Genomic DNA, 18,920 nt, shown 5'->3' on the forward strand with positions numbered 1-18,920 from the left:
CTATAGCCGGTAAGATAGCTATAGCCGGTAAAATAGCTCTCTCTGCTGTGATGTGTGTGCGATCTGCAGGTTACAGGTTTGAATCCTGGCAAGGCCAACGCGGCCTTTCATCCTTCTGCGGTCAATAAATGAGTACCAACACAGGTTGGGTGATATTGTATGTACATTTATTCTATGTAAAGCGCTTAAGCGTAAGTGCTATATAATAACACATCGTTATCATTTGGCCTTGGACGTCTGCTTGCATTCACAGTAATTTGGTAATATGAGCCTATTTACACTGATATTAAAGATACATATGATGATCCATTCTTGTATGAAATGTATATCACATTACAGTGATATCGTAACCATAATTTTCGTAGTGCACTTAGGAACAATGCTATGTAATGCCTCTTGCTGTTTTGTCAAGGGGTGAAAGGTCGTGTTCCATCGCGTCCCGTGATGCCACTTCAGGGTGTGGTCAAATGACATAACTTCCTGTGATGTCATCAGAGGTCAAGGGTCATGTGATGTCACTTCCGCTACCCCCGACATTTTGGTGAAATGACGTTCCTGCTGTGTCCATATAAAACATGCCATGCCATCAATTGATTTTGAAGTGATTCACCCAAGTTCCATGAGCATTGTCTAGAATGCCTTTTTCCTCTTTTTTAAGGCCTAAAGACATGTGAGTAGAGGCTGCCTGCTTTTCCTACCACAGCATGACTAAACTACAAGCATAAGAGCTATATTCGCATCCTGATGAAGTTGTGATAGAGATGCGAAACACCTACTGAGGTTGGCCTTGCATGCAGGATGTTTTAAATCAGTTGTGTCCAGTCTTTGAAGACTGTGGATGCCCCTCATTAATCCCATCCAAACACGTGTTCCTGCCCGCCCTATCCCTTCATCACAAGCACTCAACCTGTGCTCCTACCTTCTTTGCAGATGCAGGTGCCATCGAATGGGGAGCAGGCCAAGAAGTGCTTGCAGGCGCACTGCAGTGAGCAGTTCACACCATGGGAGCCGGCTGGGCAGTAACTGGAGCAGTGATCTCCCTGCAGGAAGAGGACATCAGGTGTAGAAGACATCAGGCATCAAATGTATCAATCACTCACTTGCTCACTCACTCAACATTCAGTTCTGCCGGCTGATTCCTTCGTCAGTACTAGCTGGAGGTCCATGTGAGCTGTGTTACTGTTCCAAAAATGCTCACAGGCATATGTACTCCTACATTTACTTTTTACCAGTGTCCAACAAAATAGAGAATAGTTTGACTTTTACTGCACAGCGCCAAATGCGCTATTGTCCAATAAATACTCTATTAAGCGATTCCTAACAATTTTGGTCTCCTAGTCAAAGACCTATTTGGGGTCACCTTTACAAAATGTTTAAGGGGGAAATCATGAAAGTAAGTTCCCATATGCAAATGCAAATGTTTTGTGAAAATTGGACCTGTGACCTGATTTGTGGCATGCCTGATATACAGTACTTTTGCAGAATGTGTACAGTATACGCTGAACTCGAGGATCTATTCTGCTTTGCCGATTTTCTTTTTGCCAAATGGCAACTTTGTAGATTTTCCCCACTGTTTTTACCACTTATTTACCACAGAAAGCAAGGGGAGACTCCCGCACTCCTCCTGGCAAGACCCCACTGCCCCTTTATATACCTTACCCATACTTACCATCTGTGGTTAAGAAAAGAGGTAAAATGTTCTGCGAAAAAACATTCGGTAAAGTTGCCATTCGGCAAAAGAAAGGTATGCCGAACTTGCACAGGTGCTGATGCCAGGTACATATTACACCTAAAGGAGCATTTAAGGGCTTGAGTAACTCATTAGCGAGTCCTTCTGTAATTTACCGTTGTACATACTCTGGCCCAGCTTTCCCCCACACCAAGGTCTAGGTACATGCCAGATGTAGGGGCAGGGGCCTGGAAGAGAGTGCTAATTTATGGCACCTTGCTTCCTTGTGGCAACTGCTAGCTTCAGCATCACTAAGTATTGGACGCTGACCACCTTCCCCTCCCAAGCCTTGCAAGTCCAGTTTGTGAAAATGCGACCAGTGAGTTGTGATTGGCTGGTTGCGAATGTGCAACTCACACTTTTGCCATGCCAGACTTGCATTCAGCTTTTGTAAATCAGGCACTCAGGGCCCGATTCTGAGGTGCATGCAAAAATAGGAAAACGACTATAAATGATGAATGAACTCTTTCCCTAAAAGTGCCATGTGCTAGTAAAGTGATTATGTGGCAGCCTGGCAGAAAAGCCACGCCTTTTGCATGGGTCGGATTTAATGCGTGACAATAGCCTTAGTAACCACGAGGAATGCAGGGCAGGCACTGTGGGGGGGGGGGGGGTTCTTCTATCAACAGCACTGCTTTAGCAGATTAAAAGAAGGAGTTAAAATATGGCACCAGTGGGATGCCATTAAACTCTGCTGCACACTTTCCCCCTTTGAAACAATAGCAATAGCATTTCCTAGACGGAGCATCACTTTTCTAGTTTAATGAAAACTTAAGAAAACGTTCTTAAATTAAAAAAGTGGCAGGCCTTTCAGAAATGCTTGCAATCAGGGCCATCTTAGGCACTTTTGGGGCCCTGGGCCCCCTCCACCAAACCGAAGCAATTAAGTGATCAACAATATCTGTCTTTATTCTTGTCTTATCGACAGGTACAATTGGTCACTTTCATGCACACTGGAGTGAGGGAAAGGCTTGCAGGAAAATGGACTTCCCATACATTGTACCTCTTGATAAGACGAGGAAAAACCATGAAAACAAGCCCTAGAATGCTTTTTCCTGCTCCTGTGTATTTTTCCACAATTAAATGTCTCAACACACCGTCTTTTGGAAGCTGTTGCAGAGGTTTACTGAATGCACAACGACAGGAAATGAACAATGCAGTCAAGTCGAGTGCGCTGAGGATGGCTTGCATTTTGAAGTCCGGACATTCTGTTTGAATCACTGCGGCGTGATTATAACTGCAGTGGTTGGTTGAATAAATACCAGCGTTATTGATGCTTTTGGTGATTAATTCGCCTTTAAAGTCAAAACCTCCACAATTCAGATTAGAGGGGGGGGGGGGGTCGCAGAATCATCTTGGCCCTGAATAAGACTGTTCACCACTACCATGTGTTTATCCTACAGTCGAAACTAGCTTCTGAAGGTGGATGATAGATTTTCTAATTATGACGATCAGGGAAGCATGACCTTTCCTAGTGAAATATGTATGAACTGATGTCTAACTCTTGTTTTTTTATATCATCAATGATTTTTTTTTAAATAAAATCATTAAACAATGAAGACATTTCTCACACGCCTTTGATACCAGGTGGTCACTGTGTGGGAGTATGAGATATTCATTCTGGGTTAGTAGGGAATAACTCAATGTGTGATTCTGATAACTATTTTCCCTCATGTGGCACCTCCTTGCTTTTTTCCTTATTAACCATTTCACCCTGGTGCCAGTGAGTTACGGGGTGTGCCCACCCTTGGTCTTGGATATTCCAGAGCAGAACGTCAATGGTGTGTGCATGTGAATGATGTGAGGAAGGGTCTGCTTTGATCTCCTCTCACCCACCAGGTGTAATCGCCAGCATCATGAGTGAGCTTCTACCAGTAGTCTCCAGTTAGTGCTCCTGGGCCCTAGGACTCACCCAGCAGTGGCATGCCAGTGCAACAGAAATCTCACGCTGGGAGTGCCTTCCAGCTATGCCACCTTAGTGCTATAGCACGCCAGCAGCGTGGCTTTCTCCACCAATGTATTGTCACTGCTACAATGCTCCAAAGTAGTTTTTGTAGCGGTCGTGCCAGAAGGTACATTTAAAAAACACATTTGGATTATCTGATTGTTGAATCTAAAATAGATTTTGGGGACAAATGTAAGCTTCTTCCTTCTGCTCCCATTGTTACAGGAGTCCAGTAGTGGAGAAACATGTCTCTGAACATCATTTCTTCATTTGAAGGAACCTCATTAAAATATTGATTTGTTCCTTTTTCTCTGCATAAAAGACAACCAATATTTATTGTAACCCCCTGTAAAACATTATTCAAATCCAACACATCAGTTGATCAATATAACAATATCAAAGCCCCCTTAATACAAGTGCATTGAGATGTTCAAAAAGATTAAGAGAACGTTGTTTCCTTTGAATCCCTGTTGTAAGATTTCAAATGTTTGAAAGTTTGTTTTTCGCAGTGCACAAATACATTAGTTCTAACTTTTTTGATGAAAATGTGCTTAGAATCAGCTTTAAATATTTCCATGGATGAGAAGTCTAAAACCTATTTGATGTGTAACTGTGTTTCTAACACTGCCCTTATTTTAAATTCTTCCTTACATTAAATCTAACGGCACCTCTGTTATGGGGGTTCTAACGCTATAGGGCTCTTCATTATTGGAATGTCTTATGTCTGTAGCAAGGTCCCCAAAGTTTCCTATGCCCCCACAGATTTTGTGTGTCTCCTACGCTCCTGCTGGCATGGCCATACTTTCAAGCACATTGCAGGATGACCCCAGAGAACAAAACACATATACGCGAAACCATGATCACTTTTTGAAAGGTGCGTCACAGGGAAGGCTAATAGCCTGGACAAAGTAAAACAAAGAACATTAGAAAAAAGAGAGAACTCATTCCAGCAGTAAGAAAGCTCACAACCAAGATCATTCTGCAAAAACATGTTTGTAGGCTGCAAACCGTGCAAGGCGCAATGGTGAGGCTGAACAAAATGTGGAGATCAGTGGCCCTAGGACTGGGGGCCCTGGGCATGTGCCTACTTGGCTCGGGCCATAGAGAAACGTCTCCTGCCAAATTCAGCGACCCCAGATAAGACAAGCAAACAAAAAAACATTTAAACACACAGTATAAACAGTTGTGCTACAACCATTGCAGCGCAGAAGGAATTAAGAAACTACACAGAAACTTGAGTATGTACCCTTTTTAACTGAGTGAATGTATGAATCAATGAAACCACTGTAAGACTGTCAGTAAGTGAACCCATGCAGAAGGTCAGTGAATCTGATTTCGTTTCCATTCTGAGAGCTGCCTCCTTCCATCACAGACTCCAAGCCTTATGGGGGGCATCCGAATATCTAAAATGCACATGCAGCTATTAGCCCCTTTCATGACAGTGGCGAATAAACCTTAGGCATAATCATAGCTTATTGATGAGACATTAGCCTCGTGGACGTCAATTCACCAAAATTCCAGGTGTAATGAAAGTGGCGTCTCAGGAAGTGGCATTGACTTCAATTACATTGCTGAAAGGTTTGTCATATGACTTTGTCAGTGCTGATATCACAGGAAGTGTCTTCAATGATATTGAAAAAAACAACGAGAATCGTACATCCATAACATGGCAAATATTTACTGCTGCAGAAAAAAAATACTACATAAGCTGCCAACCGTATACTAATGAGGGTGATCTCTTAGAACACCGCGTTTGCAGGCATAATATGCCAGGAAGGCAGCCAGCAGAACAATCAAAGGCCATGGAAATTGCCCTGCTATTTCAGTAGAGCTGCATATGGCCACTAACTGCTATGTTATAATGATCCGTGCTGCAATGTGCAGCCTTCTGTGCCCACGTGCTGCCATGAAGTCAAGTGGGATCTCAAAAGCCCACGTGCTGTCATGTTACGAAAGAGCCACTTATGTCAGGTATAATCATAACATGTAAAGAACAGCCTAACTGGTCCATGTGTGGCTATCATATGCCCTGTTCCGTCGCAAATGTCTCCGTACCACCATCTTGTAAACATCAGTCCCTCGTGTGCCTGGTATCGCCCTTGTATACAAGGTACAGCCCCACATGTCCAAGTGCTTCTGCGTGTGCAATAGGCGGCATCATATGTCCCAGAACCGTCCTCTTATGCCAGTTAATGCCCCATACAGCAAGTTCAGTAGGCATATGTAAGGTACATTACTTTTCAGATAATCCCATAGTATGGCTGGCACAATCTAAAATGCCACTGCGATTCCATTCAATGCCAATCAATGTCTACTATTCCCGATATGGGGCCCTATGTAAGGTAAAACGTTACATATCCAGGTGCTGCCATTAAGGGTGAAGTGCAGCCTCATATTCTCAGTACGGTCACCCTATGCCAGTCAATGCGTCATATGCCTGGTATAGTCGCAGTATGTAAGGTACAACCTCAAATGCCCATGTGCTGCTATCATATGCTAATTGAAGCCTGAGCTCCCAGTCCGCCTATCTAAGGACAGCCAACCCCTCGTACGCCTTGTATCATCCCATATGGGAGGTACAGCCTCACATGGGCAAGCACTGCCATAAGATGCAATGTTCAGCCTCAAATGATCCATTATCATCCTGCGCTGCCGGATAATGTGTCATATGCCTGGAATAGTCAGCATGTGTAAGGAGCTGCTTTTACCCATTCCCTCTCACCTCCCCATTTGTACCACGTCATAAACCTTCCTGTTGAGGTGGTGAGGATTGGAAGTGGTGTTGTCATGCCTTGAGTAGACATTAGGAAGCTGCTGAGGGGTAACGGGAGAAGGGGAACTGGAGAAAGGGTACAGCTCTTACGGATATTTTCTTTGCTTTCTGCTCAGTGTACTGCCTCTGCATTTTCTCAACCAAGGATTTGAAGGAGAGTGCCAGGGGTGCCAAAAGTGCAGTCATGGCTGCGAGGCAGTACTTCTGACGACTCCTAAATGATGTTGCTGGTACTTTTCTCTATGCTGTTAGAATGCTGTGATTGTCTTAGTTCACAAGGGCTTGCCAAACGAAACGTCGTTTTGCTATTATATCATAAAGTCGCCAATAGTCCACAAATGATGAACCAGCCATAGCCCAAGCATACGGCATATCATATCTGCCCAGAGATTAATTTAAGAGCTCTCTGCTACCCACTTATATTTACAGACCTGGTGCTTGCTCATTAAAACCTTTCACTAAATCTACCTCCTTCAGATCCCGCTTACCGTGTACCCTGCAGGGCAGTGGCAGTGCCCGGTCTCACTGTCGCAGGTTCCTCCATTCAGGCACAAGCAGGGCTCTTGACAGCTGGCTCCAAAATAGCCTTGGGGGCAGGACTCGTTGCAGTGCAGTCCAGCCCAGCCCGGCTTGCAGGTGCACTCCCCGCTCATTGGGTGACAGCTGGAGGGATGGGGAAAATGGGGGGGGGGTATGAAGAAGGCAGATAAAAAGCAATATAATTAGCAGTCAAGCTAGTGATGAACATGCTCTGCTTCATTAAGGTATTCCATTCAGGATGACCAGTGTGGCACTCAGATGCCTTAATCCGAATAATATTTCATGATCAAAGGAAGGTAGATTTGAAATGACATTACAATGAGACCAATCTTTCCTATTCACAGTCATAACCAAATAGACGTGAATCGATGCTCAAAGACAGACACTTGCACTGACAAAAAAGCCCTTCTTGTTTTTCTTTGAACCCCTCCCATGAACCCACCCAATCAAATGTGTGCACCCACAGCCAGACTCCTGTTTGTACCAAGTCGATGCATGATGTTGCATGTCTCAGCTCTCAACCAGTGCAAAATCAATTGGCTTTACCATCGACTGTGACCTCTTGATCTAAAGACGCATCACCAAGAAACCCCAAGCAACATGCGAGCAGCTTGCACTCCTCTGCAAAGTCAAACCCACTATCACTGCACTGAGATTCAGAAAGGTTGTCCAAGCCCTGGCCATCGCTCACACGGGCAGTGGCAATGCCCTATTCGCAGGAGTTGTAGATGCCACCTGGGCAACTCTTAAAGACCCAGGAAGCATCATTAGAGAACAAAAAATAAAATTGACCACATCACTCCGGCAACATTTTTCGGAAGATCCAGCTCCAGGAAAAAAGGCGGCAGGACCATATCTTGTTGTGAATGAAAAGAGGCTCATGTTGTGGACACAAACCAGGACATGGGCTACCCTATCGTCAAAGAATTGCACAAAGGGTTAATGATCTAAACATGAATTCAAGCTGGAATGATTGCATCCAAAATGGAAGAACCTGTTGGCAGAAAGCAGAGTCAAGGAAGCCTACTCAAGGGCCTCAATTAGATGGGTGCTCAGGGTGAAAAATGTGCGGTGTGAAAAGGTGTGTGAAAAAGTCACCAGGAGACTGACAAAGAGATTTTCCTTGCCCTCCTCTGTGGTCCCTCCTCTTCTCCCCCTCTCAGTGCACTGTGCTTTGTTTCCCCCTTGCTGTGCCTGCTGTCTTCTGCCATCCTCTCCCTCGTCCTTCCACCTGCCTTTCTCGCTGCCTCGCTTTGGGTTTCCTCCTTTACTCCTATTCTCCATACCCTGCTTTTCTGTCCTGTGCTGTGTGCACTTTCTTTGCCTTCCCTCTTATTTTTTGTCCTTCTCTCGGTGCCCTGCACACGAGGTGCTCGCCTACTCCTCACCGTGCCCCATGCAGTCCATAAGCGGCTGTGTGCATAGGGGGTGAGTTTGGTATTTCCGGTGCAGTGTTGTGAAGCGCATTGGGGCAGAGCTTGCACCAAAATCATAAGCCTTTTTCATTACAGGGCCTGTGGTAGCGGCCGTGTAGTTAGGGTTAAGTTGCTCAACTCATAGAAAGATCACTTTTTGGGCGGTTTATAACTTTGCCACCGTTGGACGAATCCTCACCAAACTTTGCAAATAAAACATACATGGAGATGTTCACATTTGTTTTCTCCACAAATGGAAGAAGCTAGGCACCTTGTCAATAAAGGTGTATGTGCTTTCTTATATGGTTTAGGGATGGCATCTTTTGAGAATGAAAATGTGAAGTTGGATGGTGTAAATGCTTTTCAGAGCGATGCAGTGCAATTATCTGATGTTGGCAATCAGACTTTTCTTTGGAATATTAATAATGCATTGCAAATGTTGATATGAACAAGTTAAAAGGGAAGATGTGCAATGTATACTAAAGCATTTCTTAGTAGGTGTATAACATAAAAATGAGGAAACATATGGACCCCCCAAAAGAGCCACCATTGTAAAATAAATGCTTTAAATTGAGTTTAAAACTCCCCACACCCTTCAATTGGTCATGCCGTCTGCAGACAAAGCGCTAGTCCCTGAACACTAGATGTTCAATCCGGGTATTGTAAGGATGCTACATGTACATAAAGTTCCAAGAAGCTGCTAATAAAATTATTATTTTAGCCTAACTAATTAATTGAATTCGATTAGTGTTTGTCTTTGGTGTCATTGATATCCATATTGATTAACCCTCTATAGTTGAAGTCCACAGTCAGCAGAAAAATGGAGTGAAAGGAAAAAGGTTTAGAACTTATTTGATTTTATTTGTCAAAAAAGTCCAGAAAACTGCAGGTAATTTGCAGTTAGTGCAATAATAGTGAAGACTTTGAAAAGATTCCAAACAGTACAATTGCTAAATAAACTCCAAATAATACATGTTTACAAATATAAACAGAAAAAATAATTAAGAAACAAACATTTTGTTAAGAAACTAAAGTTTTTTACGAATGGACAACAAAAATATAAAAGAGATCATTTATACAAAGAGAATGTTTTTCTTTTCATGAAAGCAATTTTGTTTTTCATGACAACATTTTATTGGGTTTTACAATTAAACACAACATCATCAGCATTGCAATAAGCAATAATCGCACAGACACACCAATGCAGATCAAGCCAGAGGATAGGGGATGCAATAGTTAGTGTCCTGTCCCTAATTCACCCTGGCCATGCTGTTTCTGCGGAGACCGGGTAGGTAGCCGTGAACTGGGTCAATCCTGCCTGAGTCTTTAGCTTAATAAAGCAGACTACCTCGGAGCCATCTAACTAGTGGAGGCCTTTTGGTGAGCGTTGGAAACTTAGCTGCGTAGTCCATAAAGGGGTCCCAAATGTTTAGGGCTCTGTTCAAAAAGCCTGCTCGAATTGCTGTGACTTTTTCAGCGACGGCTATGTCCCAACACTTGGACCACCATAGCGCTACTGAGGGCCCATCTTCATTTTTTCAAACCCGGGCCATTGCAATTTTTGCTGCCAGGAGTAGGTGCGTGCATAAATGAGGGATGAGGCCCGAAACTGGGAACACCCCTCCTCCTGTTTCACCCAGAAGGATTATCCCGGGGTCCCAGGGAATGGAGAGACCGATGATTTCCTTAATGTTACTTGTTACCTCTCTCCAGTCTGCCTCTGCTTTAGGGCAGGTCCAGACCATGTGGAATAGTGAGCCTGGGGCAGGACATCCGCGCCAACAGGTCGTGGGGATGTCCGGGTTAGCCTTGTTTAGCTGAGCTGGGGTAACATAATACCTATAACAGAGTTTGTAGCCCCCTTCCCTGTTCGTGATGCACTGTGAGCTCTTGTGCAGTCTAGACCAGATTTTCTGCCATTCCTCAACCTCTAGTTCCCATCCCAGGTCCTTCTCCCACTCCAGCATGTACCTTTCTTTTTGGAGGGATCTGACCTATCTAGAAGTCGATAAAGAGCCGAGGTTCTCCCTCTTTTGGTTGGGGTAGTTAGAGAGAGTTCCAGTGCAGTTAGTTCTCTAGGGCATTTTTCCCTGACTACCCTGTGGGACAGCCAATGTCGAATTTGCGCATAATGAAATCTTTCCTGCTCACCCACCCCGAATTTTGTCTTACATCTCTCGAACGTTATGGGAACTCCCTCTTTTAGGAAGTTGCTTGTTTTTAGTAATCCTCCCTCCTTCCAGGACTGGAAGACACGTGGGGGGTTGCCTGGTGAGAAATCAGGTTTGTTCCAGATGGGGGTCAGGGGACCCAAAGGACCTCGGACTCCCCATTTCCAGGCTGCGGCTTTCCAGCTGCGAACGATTGTGATTGTTACGGAGAGGGGCAACAACCTATATAGAAATCACAGGTTTTGACAACAGAGAAAAACATTAAAACACCAAAAAACAGTTTATGGTATTGTTTGTGCAAGATACATTATTTTTACTTTTTTCCCCTTTTTTCCCCTTTGGATTGAATTTTATCTGTGAATGAATTGTTGCACATATTAATCATTTTTTTCTAAATAAATTATTAGACAGGTTTGCAAAAACCTGTGATGTTTTTTCAATATGAATATCAATGATACCAAAGATGAACACTAATCGAATTCAATTCAATAGTTAGGCTAAAATAATAATTTTATTAGCAGCTTCTTGGAACTTTACGTAGGTATACGTCAGACCCCTACCATAGCTGCATCACTAAGGGCAAACCCCTTTTCTTGTTATTGTAAGGATGCTAGGCATGGAAAGGGGACTACTAGTTTTGTAAGTGTGGCGTACAGGAAGACTGGGCAGCATTGTTTGTTGTGTGCAGTGATGATGGCTATGGCTTTGAGGAAACAGTTTCTGGTTGGTGGGTGATTCTTGATTCCATTGGTTTAAGGTGTACTGTGAGCAGTGCGGAGTACCTAGGGATCTTGGATTTCAAGAATTTTAAGTTTCTTGGTTTGGAGTTTGAGGAATAAAGTGAGTGGAATTGCTCCCATTTTGTGAGAGTATGGTTACTTTGAGGCATCTGGACATCATTGTAGTTCACTGTGGTGGCAATAGTTTGGGCTATGTAATTGGAATTTAATTACAGTTTGTAATGAAGGATACATTTTCATAGTTGATGGAACTGTTTCCACATTTGAAGATTGTTTTCTCTTGGATAGCTGAAAGACAAATGTGGAAGTGTTCATTTGCTACTCAAGTATATAAAACCAAATAATTCCAAAAATATATAGCCAGAAAATTAAAAAAAGGTTATTTTAAGAGCCACCATTTTTCAATGAAAAACAAGTTAATTGATTTTAATTCCTCTGCCCCACACCATAATAGTGTCTGTGGACCTTATATGCTGAAAAAGGTCCTCTGATTTGTTTTCTTCTTTTTTGAACTGTGCAAGGTGGCTCAAAAATAAAAAAAACATTTTTTTTAATCTTTCTGATTTTTTTTATGTTTTTCTGGGGATTTTGTTTTTTTCCCAGAGAGGTGAGGAGGTAAAGTGGGGTAGGGAAAAGAGGGAAGGGGTAGCAACCACAGATACGGTGGGGCAGGTGTACAGGGGAGGATGCTGGGTGGGCCTTAAATATAAGGTAGGGGGCAGTGCTTTTCATATTCTTTGACTGGGCTTCGAAAGCACTTTGAAACTGCTCCCCCCTGAAGAGTGGTGTGTCGCAGTATATACAGAGAACTGTGATCCTTGAAAGGTAAAGATCGACAGCCTCCTGTATGGCCTGCAAGGGAGCTGGCGGGATCCTCTGCTCCACAGGAGTAGCTTGTGTGGTGGCAGAAGTGGTTGAGGAAGATTGGGTAGAGGAAGTTAACTGCTTCTCTGTGACAAAGAAACTTTCTCAGCGAACCCGAGTGGTTGGATTTGGTTTGGCAGCGCATGACAGTGGTGCCGAAGGAGTACTGCTCAGGTTGTTCACGAGTAAGTATGACCCCACACTGAATGCATTTCACCTGGGCCGCTTGAGCCTTTGGTACTCCCCGAATGGTGGTAAAAAACCACCACACCCATGACTCTCTCTGGGTGCTGGAGGTAGGCACTTCCTTTACCTACTCTTTCTGTTCCTCGTTATCCTCATCCACATCACCATGCCTGTTGTCCTGTCCAGGCCTTTCACTTGGTGGTTGTGGCAGTTGTGGTGGTGGTGGCCCCTTGGAAGGAGAGATGGCCATGAGAGATGCCACTGTTAAACTTCTGGATGTCTGTTGGAGGTAGCTCTCCCAGAAGATTCTGTCTGCTGGTGTGCCAGATTATAAATGACTAAAAGTAGTGGGTGGGTCACTTTAGAGGAACCGTCCGCAAACTACCCAGCCGAAAGTAGGCTTTGGAAAGTTGTATAAAGTTGACAGAGCAAGTAAAAATGGGTCTAGAAGCTCTGGAGGCGTAAACACTGAAATTTAAATATTGTAGATTGGCTGAAAATGCAGTTTAAAACTTTACGCGGTGATGGACACTGTCTGCGGACACTGCATCGTGCTGCACGTGCCTGGTTACGTGATGACATCGGAGGATGTGTGTGGCGGTGCGAACACTCTTTTTCGTAAATGGACCCCTGAATACACATGTAGTCCACAGACTATTATTTGGGATTTTTAAAAAAAAGACTATCAAAGAATAATATAGAAGATATTTATAGTATAAAAATGTATGTATTTATCAAAGGGATGGGGTATCAGAGCAAGAAACATGAATTTGGAATTTCTATAAAGTGATGATCGGGTGAGGGAGGGATGTTTATATAATGAATGGTAATAATATTATTGGTTAAGTTGCTGAACTTATAGAAAGAGTAGTTTTTGGGCAGCATATAACTTTGGCGCCATTTGGCGAATGGCCACCAAAGTGTGTAGACAGGCGCACGAGGTGCATCATAGTTTTTGAAACAGTGGCCATATTGGATGGGCGGATCATGGTCTTTGTGCGTGGACAGTGGGGTTAGGAAAAGGAGTCTGGAAAATATATTTGGGGTTATTTTATGGATAAGGAAGGCCTGGAAAGGGTGGGGAAGCTCTTTTTATAGATGAAAAAAAGTTCTGTAGGTGCTGGGGTGTGTTCCGGGAATTTTTCTGTTTGGGGACATTATTGGAATTGTGGGGGTGAGTATTGTTATTTCAAGGTGTATTGTACCTACTTGTTATATGGCTTCATTCTATTGTGGTGGTTGTGACCAAAAATGTGATATCAGCAGTGATGTTATCATTGACATTTGTGATGTCATCTTTGATGTCCTGGGTGTTAATTTTAGCAGTGCTCGGTGGTGGTGCGAGATATAGTTGCTTAGCTTACCATAACTGGTGAATTTCTGGGGGTTTTCGGTTTTACTTGTAACCATAAAGTCCCTTTAACAAAGTTTTTTCACTGAATTTATATATTCATATATATATATAGTGTTTGTAGACAAGCAAATGAGTGACGCAGAATTGATATCGTAGCTTACCAGTCAAGGTATAACCACTCAAAACAAACGTATCAACCGATAGTTTGACGGATCATCCCAGTGTAACAGTACAATAAGCCACCTTCAGTGCCCCATCTTCTTGCTGACTGGACTAATGAATACATACCCGTTCCCCACCAACCCTCCCAAACCGCTCCCTCTTGCCCATTTGTCCCTCTTCCCACTCAGAAAAATGGTTTACAAGAGTTTATTTATTAACAATAAAACTCAACTTGTAATGGCTCGAAATTGATGACGATATGACAGAAATGCTTGATGCCAAGGCATAGTTATGCCTCAAGATTTCCTTTGTATTACAGGTAAAGCTGTGTTGTTGCTTTTAGGGCCAGTGTTTGCCTGATATACTATTAGAAACCTAATAAGAAGCTTGAACTTCAAAAAGATAGACACCATCCCGAGGTCTGTGAGGTTTGGAACAATACATTGGCAGAAACTCCAAGCAGAACCTTAGGATGCCGCCTTTATCATCCTCCCTCAATTCCCTCTCAGAGAGCCCTCTTTCGCTCTACTGTGAGGGCAGGCTAGGCAATGCCACCTGGTGAGATCAGCCGAGAAAGTCATTTCGCTTAGGCATCAACGGTGGGTGTGCTGGGGGCAGGTTTCAGCATTGATGCTGCAGTATCGTCAACTCTCATTCTGACTCTCATGCTCTGGGTTGGACTCCTCCACTGGAGAGGGCTCCAGATCAGACAACCTGGAGCCAGTTCACCTTGCTCTGGGTTCTGACAAACAGCAGGGGTCTTCCTTAAAACCAAGTCTCCTCTCCTCCCCCCCAAGTAACTAACTAACCGGCTCACCTCTCAATCTTCTGGCACCTTTTCACTACGCACATAGATGACACAGCAGCTTTATGCCGACTAGAGCCAAATTAATCACACAGAGCGAAACCAGAGCGTACAACTGTAGCTCTTTCACACACCTCGCCCCACGCCAGTGGCTAAAGCAGCGCCTCAGCACTTTCATGTAATAGATGTGGGGTTCTCTCCTCCGGATGAAACATGCACGCACGTGCCACTTCCACACACCACAAGGAATCATGCCGGCATTAAGGATCTGGGTACCTATAGCCTGCACTCATCAGCACTTCAGGTTTCGCATCTGCCTCTCCCGCAACAAACTACACCAGAACCCCTGTTCTTTACTTCCAGAGCCACGTAATGAGGCTGCTAAAACAGCTGAGGGGCACTATTCAAAACCACGTTACATTACATGACATTAGCACCACAGAATCCGATCTTCAGGTCTTCCCAAGATTACAGAAATCCATCACAGCACCTGCCACTTCTGCAAAATCGAACCGCGTCAATATAAGGACAATCGGCCCCACCTCACCCACCACTTGGCCAAAACTCTACTCTCTATGCTCCTGCTCGGCAGATTTGATGACTGCTCGAGCCTAACCTTGGTCTCTGCTATTACTTCTTCTCTTCCCTGAACAGAGATCTCAACTTCACTCCTTGCACCCTCCTAGTTTACTCAGACCCTCCCACACCTTTGTACACCAACACTTTGCTGGAAGGTTTTCCATGAAAAAACTGCTCTCTCTTCAAATGCCTGCTTCTCATCTGCAAGTCTATCCGTGGCCCTTGCCCCGTCTACCTTGCTGACTCCATCTCTCTCGACTCTCCTTCTCGAGCTCTGCAAACCTCTCCATCCCCCAGCAAGCTTGTGTATCCTCCCACTCCTTTTCTCGACTTGTCCCCCTCAACTGCCCACGGACATTAAATCTTGGCCATCACTGGAATGTTTAATAGCAAACTTAATTTCCACCGGGTAGAAAATGAAAGAGCATCTTCATCTCTCTCATTTCTCAAGTTCATCCCGGTCTACTCTTCTGAAAAACGCTCTCCCCCCACCCCTAAACCGCCCCCCGCCGCCCGCGTATGTACAAACATGAACATGTATAATGTTTGCTTGCTCAGACACTAGGTACACTCGGCCACTAGTCCTTTTTTTTGTGTCGGTTGTTAGTGGCTTTTCCCGGTCTGTTTCTCCATATGCCACTCCTTAATCAACTGGTCTTATGCTCCAAACATCCACCCCGTATTGTAAGGGCACTCTACCCAGGAATTGCCTCTCTATTATCACTACTGCCTCCAATGGGAGCCATTTGTTATGTTAAGGTTCAATAAATAAATGCAAATAAATATCAATACATCTGTGTTTTCTATTTATGGCCAGCAGATGTCAGAGTTCCCAAATAAAGCGCTCAATGGTGCACTGGGTCCTTGATGGTGAACAAGTAATGCAGTGAGATGACAGTGTCCAACAATTTCAACATTTACGCAGAAAGAAACAACAACCCTTCACGGCACGCCTAAATGCGTCCCAACCAGTGGCCCTGGAATTAAAGTATATTCATTATTCACATGTATCTATTTTTCCTCCATGAATACTCTTCCTTCACTCAATGTCCAGTGTGGGTTATTTTTGCTCCTCATTTCTGACCCCCATCCGAAGAAGGCATCTACAGGACCTTGGAAAGTAATGCATTGCACCATCTCAGCATAATATTTTAGGGCAGTCTCAAAACGTGTATTTGTGTGCTTCTCACGTCAAAAATTGAACAGTGCATTGACTGCTTTTAAAGAAAAACCTGTTCCAGAACATCATTAATCTACTCCCTACCTGCCCTTTCTGAAGCGGTATATGTTTGGGACAAAAAACTAGAGATGTGTCAGTACATTTCCGGGGCAACAATTCTATCAGCAAACAGCAGCCAGGGCATGGGCTAGCGCCCATTTCCTCCTCACTACCCTCACTGCCCCATCATGGCTTCAGTTCACTCTCATCAGCAACGCTATCCTCTGGTTACTGGTTACTAGCTCCGAGGAATATTGAATTGAACGCTGGTGGCATGGGTTTGCTAGGAAGTGTGCCGCAAGCTTGCTATGCCCAGAGTTGCAAGCAACGCCTCTCTGCTGATGATTAAGGAGGCGGTAACATGAGCTTGTGAGCTGGTGCAAAAAGGAAAAGAGCTAGCAGTTTGGACGGGACTATCTCTATCGGCTGGATGCAACTGGATTTGTGCATGTTTTTCACTCAGTAACGGGCACAGAATGCTTATAAAAGCCTTTCAAAAGAGATGGTTTGGAAGGCTGTCCAGAGCAATTGCCAGTGGTTATGATTCATTCAAAGCGCTTTCATGCAGCACTCTTCAGTGTTGTAGCATATTTTGAACCACTTCCCACTTTGCACCTAGAGTACCATTTACATTTAATGCTTCTTCATACAATAATACTAACATGACTACTAGGACTAGTACTACCACTGCTACTACTGCAAGTAATTAATACTGATGATTTGTCCCCAGAGATTGGATGGCTGTGCTCCTGTTTTGACTGCTTCATCATATTACTATGTATACAATGAAGATGATCAGGTTAAGGTTGCATGTTGACAGATGGGGAGCAGGTGCAAGTGGATCTAGATCACCTGGCCTAAGCCCCGCCCACCTGGTGCCTTCCTGCCTGCCGCTCTTTTTCACCACTTAGCAAGCCCCGCCCACCTGGTGATGCCTGCTTGCCGCTCTTTTTCACCACTTAGCAAGCGCCGCCCACCTGGTGCCTTCCTGCTTGCCGCTCTTTTTCACCACTTAGCAAGCGCCACCCACCTGGTGCCTTCCTGCTTGCCGCTCTTTTTCACCACTTAGCAAGCCCCGCCCACCTGCTGCCTTCCTGCTTGCCACTCTTTTTCCCTACTTAAGGAGCCCTCCAGCCTCTTTTCCTTTGCAGATGGGGAGCAGGTGCAAGTGGATCTAGGTCACCTGGCCTAAGCACCACCCACCTTCTTAGCCCTGCCTCTTCCTTCTTGCTCTTAACTATTAGATCAAGGGAGTCCTAAGCGAAGGGCAGACGAAGAAAAGGGCAATTCCTTTTTGGACCTGTTCGTACCAGGAGGACCCAGGGCCTGACCCCCTGCTCAGACAGCAGGTAAGCATGCACCAACCTGTGTTACTCCCTCTGTCCCCACAGGCCATCCCCACCCCCTTTGTCCCCCTGAGATGTTCCTTTGTGCCCCCACTATTCTCGCACACAGGTGTTGCCTGTTTTGCTTGATTCTTCTACCCTGTTCCCCCCTGACCCGCCTCAAGCCTACTTCTGCAGGAGTCTGTCCTGATAAATTCTGGTTTCATCATCACCGTCTTGTGGCCAAAGCTGGATTTGACTTTTATGCACTTCATTCATTCATAGTGCGTCACCCTTTCTCAACTCTCATGCTGAACTTCCTTTGCATCTTGTACAGGTGGCCCTGAATCATGCTGTTCCCATCTTCATCTTGTATCCTGGCTTGCAACATTATGTGTTACTACTGACTTCTGCAATTGTATTCACTCTCCCCTCTTGCTTCTCCACTCTATTGACTGCTAACTCTCTGTTCTCTCCTCCTTTCCCTTCTCCCTTTTCCTATCTCCTCCCCTTACCTTACTTTCTTCTATGCACTTATTCTATCATAATTGTCCCTGGACCTAGTGTGATAACAACCTCGTCTGTCTCCTCCCCCCTCCCCTTACTGGTTTTTTCCTCCCTACCCCCCCTCCAGCAATATCTGAAATGTCGTCAGGCCTAGTATGATAGTCACTTGTTTTGTTCCTCCCCTATCTTTCTGCACCCCTCTCCCTCACCTTTTGTTTTTCTCCGGCTCTACCAGAAATATTGTCAGGCCTAGTATGGTAGTCGCCTGTCTGTTTCCATTTCCTTCCCACTCTCCCCCTCCGTTCCTTATCTATGTCTTAGCTCTTGCACTATCTGAAATGTCGTCAGGCCCAGTACGATAGTTATTTTCACATCCTTACTGTTCATGGCCTGTAAGAATGTCAATGTATTTTCCCTTGTTCCCTCCCTTGCCTTGAAGCGCTTTGAAACACATTGTGTATAGGCGCTATATGAATAAACTATAATATCATATCATGTTATGTTTGGTATACATTCATTTTTGTAGTATACAAGAGCCTCCACGTGTTTCGCGTGCATCAACGCTTTATCAAATCACACTATTACAGACACCGAGGCAACATACTT

The 18,920-nt window shown here is 44.4% G+C and overlaps 1 protein-coding gene across 2 annotated transcripts in view; it reads right to left on the reverse strand.

The window, feature by feature from the left end:
* PEAR1 (platelet endothelial aggregation receptor 1) overlaps positions 1 to 18,920 on the reverse strand; it is a 390,559-nt gene that overhangs the window by 92,343 nt on the left and 279,296 nt on the right. For both annotated transcript variants that reach the window (XM_069604561.1, XM_069604559.1), the window contains exons 10-11: positions 6,936 to 7,110; positions 920 to 1,040 (exon numbers count right to left, since the gene is read on the reverse strand). In XM_069604561.1, the coding sequence (XP_069460662.1) occupies positions 920 to 1,040; positions 6,936 to 7,110 (296 nt within the window). The remainder of the gene's footprint in view (positions 1 to 919; positions 1,041 to 6,935; positions 7,111 to 18,920) is intronic.

Source organism: Ambystoma mexicanum, chromosome 1p, assembly GCF_040938575.1.
Source record: "Ambystoma mexicanum isolate Mex_15411 chromosome 1p, UKY_AmexF1_1, whole genome shotgun sequence".
Lineage (NCBI taxonomy): Eukaryota > Metazoa > Chordata > Amphibia > Caudata > Ambystomatidae > Ambystoma > Ambystoma mexicanum.